This window comes from Misgurnus anguillicaudatus, chromosome 1 (genome assembly GCF_027580225.2).
Source record: "Misgurnus anguillicaudatus chromosome 1, ASM2758022v2, whole genome shotgun sequence".
NCBI classification, from domain to species: domain Eukaryota; kingdom Metazoa; phylum Chordata; class Actinopteri; order Cypriniformes; family Cobitidae; genus Misgurnus; species Misgurnus anguillicaudatus.
In genome coordinates, this window is record NC_073337.2 from 31,774,572 (window position 1) to 31,787,064 (window position 12,493).

Here is a 12,493-nt window from a genome sequence, read left to right on the forward strand (position 1 = left end):
GAAATATTATTTTCCATATTTAGTTAGGACTCATCCCATTGCAAAATGCTTTCTGCCTTTTATATGATAGTTTAGATTATTATTATTATTATTATTTGTTGTTGTTTATTATCTATTTTTATTTATTATTGTGGATTATTGCATTGTACTGTAAATATTTATTTGGTTTCTTTAATCAGATGCCATAACCTTCAAAACATTTTTAGCCTACAGTAGATGAATTATATGAGCAATTGGTAGGAACAATTATCAATTTGCTAGTACCAAGTTTTACCAAAATTGTACCAAGTATGTTTTCCTTCTTTATTCATTTGTTTAGTCATTTAAATTTCTTTCTCATTTGAATTTTAAATATATTATATTAAAGTAATTTTAACAAATAAACAAAGAAAAACCCAATAAATAAATATACATTAAAAACATTACATTATCGTTATTGCAGAAGTGCAATTTGCTGGTCTTACAATGCACTTATGAATGAACCATTACTCCAGAGCACTCATAGATCTACCATGATTTTTAAGTGCTACTTAAGCTACGAAGCTTTTGGGAAACGGCCTGTAATTTTAATATGATTCGTTAGATCGTTTTCACAATCTACTTAGCCTTACAATACTTTTGGGAAACTCGGCCCTGGTTAGGAATAGAAGAAATATGCGGAAAAACATGCAAAAGATTAAAGTATGTATGCTGCTGTGTCATCTCAGTATGACTTATTAATATTATCTCCACATGAAATAACAAAAAGCGAACAATGAAAGTCAATACTGTGACAGAAGAAATCCATAATATATCAAAACAGAAACACTTACTGGTGGCAAAAAAAATCACAATAGTTAATAAATGTAAAATAAATAATAAAATTTAGCTAGTAAATTAACAGAAATATTGTGTTTTTAATGTTAAAATAGCTCTGCATTCCTCCTATGAGATGTCGATCTTAGAAATTGATGTCGATCTCACTATCACAATACTTTGATGTCAGACACCAACTGATCTGCACAACACTGCATGAAATCCTGCAGACAAACAAACCTGAGTCACATAAAAGAGAAAAAAAGAGTAAATGCAACTTAACTCCATGAGTCATGAATGACATTAGTGACACCTGCCCATAATAAACAGAAATAACATTACTAAATCATTTATAATTATTTAATCACATAAAATAAACTGCACAAATGTGAATATCTGAGAGTTTTCTTTCTTTCTCAGAAATGGATCAAACTCTTTATTTCAGACTTCTTCTTATTGGTGAGTTGTTGTTTCTGGAATTATTTTTGTTTTATTAAAGAACCAAACTGCAGGATTATTACTGAATGTTTAACAGTTAAGCAGAGGAAGAAATTATGGAAAAATGTTTTTGAACACTTTAAATAATAAAATTGTTTTTATGATGTGGAGTGGCACTCTTAGTACAAAACATAAAGAAATTACAAACATCTTGAATAGTTTTTTCAGAAATAAACATAAAGCATAAAGTATATACAGCTTAATGGCCATTTCTGTACTCCAAGAAAGGATGTGTTCATTTTTTACACGGTTTTTATGTTATGCTTTTAACACATTATGTGTAGGTCCAGAAAGATGTTTTCAATCATGATAAGTAAATAGTCATGTTGTGTTTCTGGTTTCATGTGTTACAGTACTGACCAATCTACATGTTATTTAGTGCTGTAACATATCCTGAAGTTTGACTTCAGTTGAGTTTTTCAGAATAAAATTAAAACGGGTTTAAATGTCAGAGTTCCTGTCGTAATGAAAGAAACACTTGTTACTCGCTGCTGATACTGTTGCATTATTCTGAACATTTATATTATTAAAACTTGATTTATTCATTCATACTGTAGAAAATGTTTTATTCTCATCATTTCATGTTTGTACTGTTGGGTTGCACTTGAAATATTTGATGAACCTGAAATTTAAAATGAAAATGTAATTTAATTATTTTAGATAAACAACAAAATAGTCAAAGTGAAATTATACTAAAGTCATTTTACATTTGATCAAAATTACACCTGGTATTGATAGACCACACTTGTGAGTTATTGACCATATATAAAACATTAGCCTTTAACATGACATTTTTCTGAAAAATTTTACTTTTGCTTTTACTTTTGCCCCTGCTCATTTACTTCACGAGCAGTGTGGATTTATTAACATCTATAAAGGCACAACATATGAAACATATTTACAACAACTGAGATAAAGAAACAAAGAGAAGCCACCAGCAGCTGAACTTCAGGGTTGCTTTATTGAGATTGACTCAGCAAAGTCCAATCAGCAAGATCAAAAATCTACTGTTTTTGCTGCTGTGGCATATTATTTTGATTTGATTTATTTATTTCCAGCTTAAATAGTCAGGACACTAAAGATTTGATGGATGAAATGCACTTAAATAGCCCTGTGTACAGCGCTGTCTTTGATTTAGTAAGACTTTTCGCTGTATAGCTGCCATAGTTTCACCAACTCATCCACACACAATCATTCCCTTTAAATAGTTTCTGTAGCATCTAATAGTTTGCAGCTGATTTGGAAAATATAATTACAAAGTTAACAACAATCAGTGTTATGATGTGAATGTTTCATTCTTTAAATTTTTTTTTTGCCTAAATGAACACTGAGTGTATAGCATTTTTTTTACAATATATAGTCTGCTATGTACACAAGCTTTTGTCACAGTGGTGGCCCCTATAGAGTCAAGAGGGATAAGATTTAGCTAAGACTGGTTCAGCCCAACCTTCCCAATATATGATTTACAGAAGGTCAGGGCTGGATTATCCAATGGGCATTATGGGCACAGGCCAAGGGGCCCACACGCACTTGGGGCCCAAGTAATTGGAAGAAAATTTAATGAAATATTATAAATAATGATCTAATTATTTAGGCTCAGATAACCCAGCGCTGAATCGAGTAGTCTTCATAGTTTACAATGAGCCTGCAGGGCACAGCTGATTTATTAGATCTCCACTACTTTTCTTCATTCATCCTGAATTTCTTAATGTCCTGGTAGGCAGATAAAAAGGTAGACATTGAAAATAGTCCCAAAAAATCGAACCAAAAGTCAAATTATTATGGACGGAAGTTAAAACTAGTGGTGGGTAAAGAATGACGAAATATGGTGGGTACGCCCATGAAAACATCCCCCCTCTGTTTTTTTCACAAATCGCACCCTGGTAGTAATAATGTAATTTATAACGACCCAAAGGTTTTTTAATCAGCAGCAGAGGAAATTGCACTCTTTCTGGGACAACAAACTCCTCAGGACCTCCTCAAAAATCCTGGTAAGTGTTGAGTTTAAATATTTACACTTAGAATATGTACTTTGCTAGTGAAATATTAGCTGTGTCCTTGTCTAAATAACATAAAGTGTATTTATCTGAATACTTTCGGAGTTATACTGTCATGATAATTGGGTACAGTAACCGCTTTCCGTGCACATACTGCTAGAATAATCCTGACTAGTTTTATTTTATGAATTTATTCAGGTCACCAAAGTGTTAATATAGCTGTGCCATTTGAAATGTGTGTAAAATAATCAATTTCTCATCATTTTATTACTGCACAATGTGCACACGTATATGAGCCACGTATGTTTATGTTGGTAATGGCTGTATGCATAGACAAACACAAGTGTAGTGCAGGTGTGACAGGAGGTCTGGACTTCAGGTTTGTTTCATCTGGACCGTCAATCATAATGAAAAATAAAACATTTGACTGTTTATGACCGTTTATAACGAAAGTGGAATATCGCAGCGGAGCTGTAGGCTACAAAGCTCACATGCTATGATACAGTTATATTGATCATCTCTCGGCCCTATGTCCTCTGTTTTCTTTTCTTTATTTGTGTCAGACGCATTTCACTTCTGCTCTGTGTTCGCAACCTCTCTTGATAAAGACGCTGCCTCTGTGCCAAGCTTTGATCTCACCCGTTTCATTATGACTCCACTGACTGCACATGATCACTATCCCCTATTTATTACACGGCTCTCTGGAATGCTTGATTCTGATTGGTCAGTTGAGACATTTGCAGGTTCGTTCTTTTCAAATAATAACCGTTCCAAAGTAATAACATAACTACTTGTACGATTAAAATCGCTCCGTGCCAATAAAGATTACTGTTTGGTGCATCTTGGTCCTGTACACACTGCAAACTTTCGGGAGTGACAACCGCATTAAAATGCGGGAGTGAATCCCCTAAATGAACGTTCCATGTGTGTACGGAACAAGACTCACTCCCGAAACGGCAACAATGTAACCATAGCAACGTACTGTAGTTATCAAAAACAATGGAAGCCCACCGTATAGCGAGTTTTGTTTTAGCTGCAGATTACAGAAACAACAGACAGAAAAGTCGTGATAACATCCGCCAAATAATATTAAACCGTTATCGACAGAGGCGTCGTTATTTTTTTTCTGCTATTTAAGTTATTTCTACTAAACAACCTGCTCTCACTCGACCGTACTGTTTGGGTTGCTCCTAGACCCATAGGCTGGTGGGAGCAGCTAAGGTGGAGGGAGACAGACTGGATTCAAAACTTAAGAATGAGTCAAAACACATACCTCCAGCTCTGTCATTTGCTTGCTCCTCACCTAATGAAGAAAGACACTCATCTAAGAAAGGCTGTCAGTGTCCAGAAGAGAGTGGCTGTTGCGTTGTGGCGGTTAGGTACACAGGTAGAATACCGAACCATAGCTCATCTTTTTGGTTTAGGAAGATCGACGGTGCATGCAATCACACGGGAGTTCTGCAAAGCTGTCTGCCAACATTTACAACCCATTTTTGTGTCCTTCCCAAATGCCAATGAGTCCGAGCAAATAATAGATTATTTTCTCCATCAGTGGGGATTTCCACAAGTAGTTGGCTGTCTGGATGGTACCCACATACAAATAGATCGCCCTGATGGCCCCAATGCAACGGCCTACTATAACCGAAAAGGGTTTTACTCCATCGTCATGCAGGCAGTAGTTGACCACAAAGGAATATTCAGGGACGTGTGCATAGGCTGGCCAGGTAGTGTGCATGATGCCCGAGTGTTTGTAAACTCCGGATTGTACAGAAAGGCACAGAGGGGCACTCTGTTTCCACCCATCCCTTCAAAACGCATTGAAGGCGTCGACATCCCGTTATTAATATTAGCTGATCCAGCATATCCCCTACTCAGTTGGATACAGAAGCCATATTCAGACAATGGTCACTTAACAGATGCTCAGAGGCACTTTAATTTTAAATTAAGCCAAAGCAGGATGGCAGTAGAGATGGCTTTTGGAAGACTTAAAAGAAGGTGGAGAAGCCTTGCACACAGATGCGAGCACACCATCAAGGCAATCTGTCGCGTGGTGTTAACTTGTGCTGTTTTGCACAATTTCTGTGAACGAGCGGGCGAAACCATACCTTTGGAAGACAACATCACAGAAACGCATCAACAGGACGTCGACGAAGTTGACCCAGAGGCTAGAGAGGAAGCACAGGCTATCCGACTTGCACTGACACAACATCTCGCGGTAAAATTAACAAACTATCCCGATCAGAATTTGTTTCCAGACCCTCATATGTCCCGCCCACTTTTTCAATTGGTTGAGTCTAAAGTTAAAACATGGTGACCAATAATATGTATTACGTTTTAAAAGTACATTAACCCTAGAATTATTTTAAACTTAAATGCATAATAATAGCCAAATAACCATGCTACTTTGTAACTGTGCCAATACAACCCTGTTATATTTCAGCTGCAATAAGCAAAAAAATTCAACACTGCTTCATAACATCTTTATTTGATTTCCATGTGATGACAATATTAATGTTTAGGCATTAGGCACTTACAGTACATTTTATATTATGTTTATGTATTGACTTAACATAACAATTCAATATAAACAATTATTCATAAATTATCCAGAAGAAAAATAGAACAAGAAATAAATTATCCAGAAGAAAAATAGAAAAAGAAATAAATTACCCAGAAGAGAAATAGAAAGCCATTTTCCTAGAGTAATTTCCTGAACAGGTTAGAGATCTACAACTATAAAAGTTTTTACTCTTCTTCTAACTGGCGATAAAATGAGTCTGGTGTGTTGATATGTGGAGCTGAAGTAGTGGCTTCATAACTAGAGTAAGCTGGTTGATGTTGGTTGGTTGGCATATATTGAAGGCGTGATGTGTGTGAGTGGATGTGCGGTGGTTGTGCATTCAAATACATGTTTTGTGATGTGTGATGGTAGCTATGTTGTGTTTGTGCCTGCAGGGAGTTCGTTAGGGCCCTCATAAGAGACATCCTGCACTCCCTTTCCTGCCGTTCCTCTTCATCTCTAAGTTGTTCCCTCCTCATCAATTCTGCGAACTCTTTTGAGGAAGCACTCATGAACCTTTGGCCCCATTCATCCATCAAGGACCGCATTTGGTCCAATTTTCTTTTCTTTGTTCGACCTAAGCAAATCACAATCATATTTAGAGATTTACTTTAACTTATATTTGTTTAACTGTTTTAAGTTTAAATGTGTAAAGATGATACACTGTGATTTGACAAATTTCAATGGAAACCTGTTACAAATACCTGTTAATTAAATTTTTAAGTGTTTTAAATTCAAAGAGCAAAGCCAGAGAGCTGTTATATAACATATCAATTGTTTATGTGAATATTTAAAGACTATGTAAAAACAAAAATGGATTTACCAGCATGTCTAGGAGTTGGGTTACGGCTTCCTTGATCCACAGTCTCTCCTACAATGTAAAATAAAATGTAAATTAAAGAAATACATTTGACCAGTTACTACCTCATAGAGCAGTGGTTCTCAACTCCAGTCCTCGGGACCCACTGCTCTGCATATTGTGCATGTCTCCCTTATTTAACAAACCTGATTCAGATCATCAGCTCGTTAGGATAGATTCCATGAACTGAACTGAGTGTGTCAGATATGAGAGACATCCAAAATGTGCAGAGCAGTGGGTCCCGAGGACTGGAGTTGAGAACCACTGTCATAGAGCAGTGTTCTTTACATGCAACCCTGGAGAGCTGGTGCCCTGCAGAGTTTAGCTCCAACCTTAATCAAACACACCTGAGCAAGCTAATCAATCCGTGTGTCTCAATCAGCTCCCTTGTTCAGTAGTCAGGGCACTGATCAGGGAGTCGGCCATTTTAAGGGCTGTCTCAATCGCAAATTCCGTATATTAAATATAAACACAAATCACTACACAGTAAGGGACCACAATCTACTCAATATTTAAAATAATAATATTTATTTTAAATTGTAAAATAAATGTATACATCTAAAATTATAATTATTTTCCTCCAATTTCATGCACGGATGTGTAAGAGAATAATGACAGCGTTTTTTACAATGTACTGTTTAAAATTAAGTCGGAGATATGTTGATTTTGCTGGATGTTGATGAGAAACAGCTGTGAGTTATCACAACGTGTTTAAGCAGCCACGTGACAAAAAAAAAGGGAACAGTGTCTCAATGTCAAGTGAGCTAGGGTCCTTACCAGTGCCCGAACCTGTGTACACGATATACTGATTCACGACCTCGGGAGCTAGGGAACGAATTGAGACACACGGAATGTCTTCATGATCACTAGAAAATCACAGGTAGGTGTGTTTGATTAAGGTTGGAGCTAAACTCTGCAGGGCACCGGCTCTCCAGGGTTGGATGTGAAGAACACGGTCATAGAGGAACATCCATCTAAGACACTTATTCTGAAACAAAAGTTACTAGTCACATACATACACAAATGACACACTAACTAGACTAAATATGATCTCACTTCTTGCAAGTTTAAAATGTGTTGCATTTGGCAGAGACTATTATTCAAACCGACTTATAATGCATTCAAGTTTCTTTCTATCATTTTCCTCAAAACCGTTTGAGCACTATTAAGCATCTGCCATTGTTAAAGTGACCGAAGCATTGCTTGACATTGTGATGAGCACCTTGTTTACATTTTTATATTTTTGGGGTCGACAGCTTATAAAAACCTATTTCTGGTTTTTTTTTGGCTTGTTAGCTGTACACCCTGTCACACAGCAGTTTTTAGGCATTATTCTGTTTTTGTTATAAGCCAGAAATGACAAGGAGGCGGCCTCTCGCAATACAAATTCAATGGAGACGGACAGATTGTTTCCCCCTTGGTGGGTGTGGTTTTCAAATTAGAGTGAATATGCAAAACTAAGGGGTAAGGGGAAGGGGTAAGACAGAGAAATGGGATTGGGCCTAAATGCGCTCTATTGCGATTTACTACTAATCTAGGAGCCAGCTGTACTGACGAGATGCGCACCACAAACGCATGCGATTTATTATGCAGCCCTAATTATTAACACTGAAGGCCCATCGTAAGGTTAAGTTTGTGGCTTTTATTTTGAGCAATTTCGGACGCAATGACACAGCCTTCTCACCCTGTCACCATCATATTGCTTAGTCAAATCATCGCTTATGCCACTCAGACGTTCACCTTACCATTATGGTGGATCAGAAGGTTTTTACAAAAGTAGATAAAGTGTTAGTAACACATCGACATTTTTGGGATTTTAGCTTATTCACCGTTAGATAAATCCATAGATACTTTTATCTTCTCTGTGCGTGCAGTAACTCTGCCTGATGCACCCACTGCTAGCCTAGCTTAGAACAAAGTCTGGAAGTGAATGGCTCCAGCTAGCATACTGCTCCCAATAAGTGACCAAATAACATGAACATTTTCCTATTTATGTGTTGTGATTTGTATAGTCACACCGTGTACAAATAACAAAGTCCTATGAGACACAGCCATCTTTTACCAGTATATATATACGGGAAACTATTTTCTCAGAAGGCGAAGAACTGCTACTTGCAACTGTGACCGAACTCTCTGCTCCTCACCAGGGGCTTCTCGGGTGCTGCGAGCAAATAACTCCGCCAAAGTAGCAGTGCTTCGCCTTCTGAGAATATAGTTCCCAGTATGTATACTGTTAAAAGATGGCTATGTCTCATAGGACTTTGTTATTTGTACACAGTGTGACTATACAAATTACAACACATAAATAGGAAAATGTTTGCGTTATGTTGTCACTTATTGGGAGCAGTCCGCCAGCTGGAGCCACCCACTTCCAGTCTTTGTGCTAAGCTTATCTAGCTGTGTGTGCGTCAGACAGAGTTACGGCACACACAGAGATGATAAAGGTATGTATGAACTTATCTAACTCTGGGGGATTACAGTGAATACGCTAAAATCCCAAAATGTCTGCGTGTTCCTTTAAATAACTGTTGCGCAAATGGCACCTTGCCGTTTGAACTGTGCAATTTGCGCAAACACTTTGCGTTCCGCATCCGAGCCCACCTCTCCAACTGGGCTAGGCGCGATTAACCAAACAATGCCCAGGTACAGACGGAGCGATCACACCTGTCAAACAAACCAGGCTTTGAGTATCACACACGCTCGGGCACGGTTTGGGAAGTGTGAGTGCACAAGTCATTCAACTTCATCTGCCTCTGTAAAAACCTTCTGATGCACACAGCACGATTATGTGAACGTCTGAGCAATAGATTATTTAAGCAATATTATAGACATGGCGAAAGAGCTGTGTTTCATCCTGTCTCAAACGACTCAAAATAGAAGCCCCAAACTTAACATGATGGGCTCCAGTGTTGGGAGAGTGCTTTACATAGTGTTTTCTTCAAAACAGTTGAGTCCTAATGATAAAAGCGTGCTCGGGCATGAATCAATAAAAGTACAGTATGAGTGCAAGTGGGGCAGTAAACTGTGTGTGCCCAAAAAATTAACTTATATTATACTTAACCCAAGTACGCTTATGTCATTAAAAGATGCTATTGTTTTGAAGGAAACTGGAGGATATGTATGAATATGCGTGTGTATTTTCACTAATATGCAAGTTTATTAGACAATTAAGGTTACCTGTTTGTAATGCACCTGAATTACTGGCGCTGCAGCTACTCTCTTCTCCTCCTAGTGAACACACACACACACACACACACACACACACACACACACACACACACACACACACACACACACACACACACACACATCATACTAGTAAAAGGATACACTATATCGTACAGTTATGAAGCATAAAATACCGATTTAAAAAGACTGCATCTTACCTGAGGTCGCTGCAGAGACTGAACATCCGGGCAAGCACACTTCCACAGTCGACTCTTCTACACCAAAGTAGTGAGAGTGACGTTACTAATAATAAAGTTACCGATTTTGTTATTAGCAAACCAATTAACGGGAACTTACCGTTAGGATTTTCCATATCGCTCTCGGGCGACGAAACGTCTTCGCCGGTAACGTCAATCTCTGATGATGAATCGAAAACAAATGCTGGGTGGCAGCTAGGGTTATCCCGCAAAACCCGATCCATCTCTTCAAAAAACTTAAACGTTCTCCTCTCCCGCCCAGAACGATTATTGTGGTCTATATTTTTTTTATAATCAGTCTTCAACGCCTTCAGTTTTATTCTACACTGTTTTGCAGTTCTTGAAACACCATTTTCTGACATTTTTTTTGCTATTTCTTCAAAAACCATTTTATTTCGTTTGGTACTGTCCATTTTTCTTTGAATATTTTTGTCTGCCCATATTGCAATTAACAATTTTGTTTCTTGGTCGCTCCACAACAAACCTCTCTCCGCCATCCTGCAATCTGTCTGAGGTAAAATCTAGCAGGCGCCCTACACGGCTATTGGCGGAAGTCCCGTGACGTCATCGTCAACAACCAGTAGTTGAGTTCGGTTGTGTACACACAGCGTGGAATATCTGTAAATGCGGTAGTCACTACCTGCATTTTGCGGGAGTTAAAGGATAATTCCGGTATTTAACACTTTGAGTCTCATTTCTGGTTTGTTTTGGATGAACTACAGTGATGGACACAGAAATTTTGACAATGGGTCGTGTCTTGACTTTTCGACTCATTTAGAAGCGTCTCTTGACTGCTTCAGAATGGAAGTCAATGGCCATGCACAAACATGTCATTAAAACAACACTTAACGTTCATTTTCAAAACTGTACTACTCACCGAGTGGTTCGTGGTGTTCGTTGATGATTAAAAACAAATATATTGGCGCAATGTATGATTTCAATCCGTGTTATTTGCTATAGTGGAACTATTTTTTCAGATACCTCACAACCGCGTATATACTTCCGCTCTATATTTGAGTCTGAAGCATGAATGAACGTAGTCCAACAAACTGTAATAAAACGGTAGCATACTTTCAAAATCAAGTTTATTTAAAACACTTACACCATCCAATATGTTTTTTCATCAGCAAAACAATAAAGAAGATATTTTGCAGAAACCCCAGTGCTCCGTCATGCAAGTCAACAGATCCGCACACTTTAAGAGCTAAAGCATATATATCCAATACAACAGTAATCCCCCATAACTCCGTGTGACATATTGACGTCTTGTGAAGCAAATTAATCAGTTTTTGCAAGAAACTGAACGTTATTTACAACACTATTAGCGTAAATGCCAAAGCAGGAAGCGTGCTTTCTGTTTGAGGTGATCTCTTCCACTAGTGCTGTTGGCTATGGATGTTGGTCTCTCTGCGCCACCTATAGAGCGGGAGCGTGAAGCGCACTTCCTGCTTGGCAAAAGCTCTGCATTAACGCTGTAAAATATATATATATATATATATATATATATATATATATATATATATATATATATATATATATATATATATATATCGCTGTAAAATATATATATATATATATATATATATATATATATATATATATATTCGAATCTCAAAACTGAAAATCGAATGTCAACCCACGAATCGAATGTCAGCCCTACAAATATTTCTTCTGAAAGTAAACAGACCCTTTTCTGTTTCCCGGCGGCGGAGTGATATATCAGCGAGCAATGCGTCTTCCAAGGGAAGTCAATGGAATTTTACAAAATGCCAAATAAAACACGACAGAAACTGTATTTCGCTACACAACTTGTTTTTAATCATCAACGAACACCACGAACCACTCGGTGAGCAGCACAGTTCCGAAAATGAACGTCAAGTGTTGTTTTAATGACGTGTTTGTGCATGGCCACCGACCTCCACTCCGAAGCAGTCAAGAGACGCCTCCAAACGAGTCAAAAACTCAAGACACGACCCACCGCCAAAACCTCTGCGTCCATCACCGCAGCCCATCCAAAACAAACCAGAAACGAGACCCAAAGTGTTAAATACCGGAATTATCCTTTAATTCGGTTGTAGAATGCGGTTGTGAGTCCCGTAAATTACTGAACTGTGTGTGTACAGAACAGGATTAAGCATTAAAAGGTGAAGTGACAACCGAATTAATATGCAGTGTGTACGGGACCCTTGTGACAAACACTGGACAACCACAATTAAGAATGGAAAATTTTGACATTAATGATTAATTTTAACATGTACTGAAAAAACAAAACATTTAAACAGTGGATAGAAGAACAAACAATATCAAGACACAGATAGCTTACTGAGACTGAACTTGACAAAATAGAGCATGATAGCTA

General features: G+C 37.7%; 2 protein-coding genes across 2 annotated transcripts in view; one reads left to right on the forward strand and one right to left on the reverse strand.

Moving 5' to 3' along the window:
* LOC129431801 (macrophage mannose receptor 1-like) overlaps positions 1-12,493 on the forward strand; it is a 169,149-nt gene that overhangs the window by 124,298 nt on the left and 32,358 nt on the right. The gene's annotated exons all lie outside the window — the stretch shown is intronic.
* On the reverse strand, positions 5,749-10,788 carry LOC129414852 (uncharacterized). The gene is made up of 5 exons (XM_073869859.1): positions 10,235-10,788; positions 10,096-10,152; positions 9,887-9,937; positions 6,674-6,721; positions 5,749-6,427 (listed from the first exon to the last, which is right to left on the reverse strand). The coding sequence occupies exons 1-5, from the start codon at positions 10,629-10,631 to the stop codon at positions 6,036-6,038; spliced, it is 945 nt and encodes a 314-aa protein (XP_073725960.1). The 5' UTR covers positions 10,632-10,788; the 3' UTR covers positions 5,749-6,035.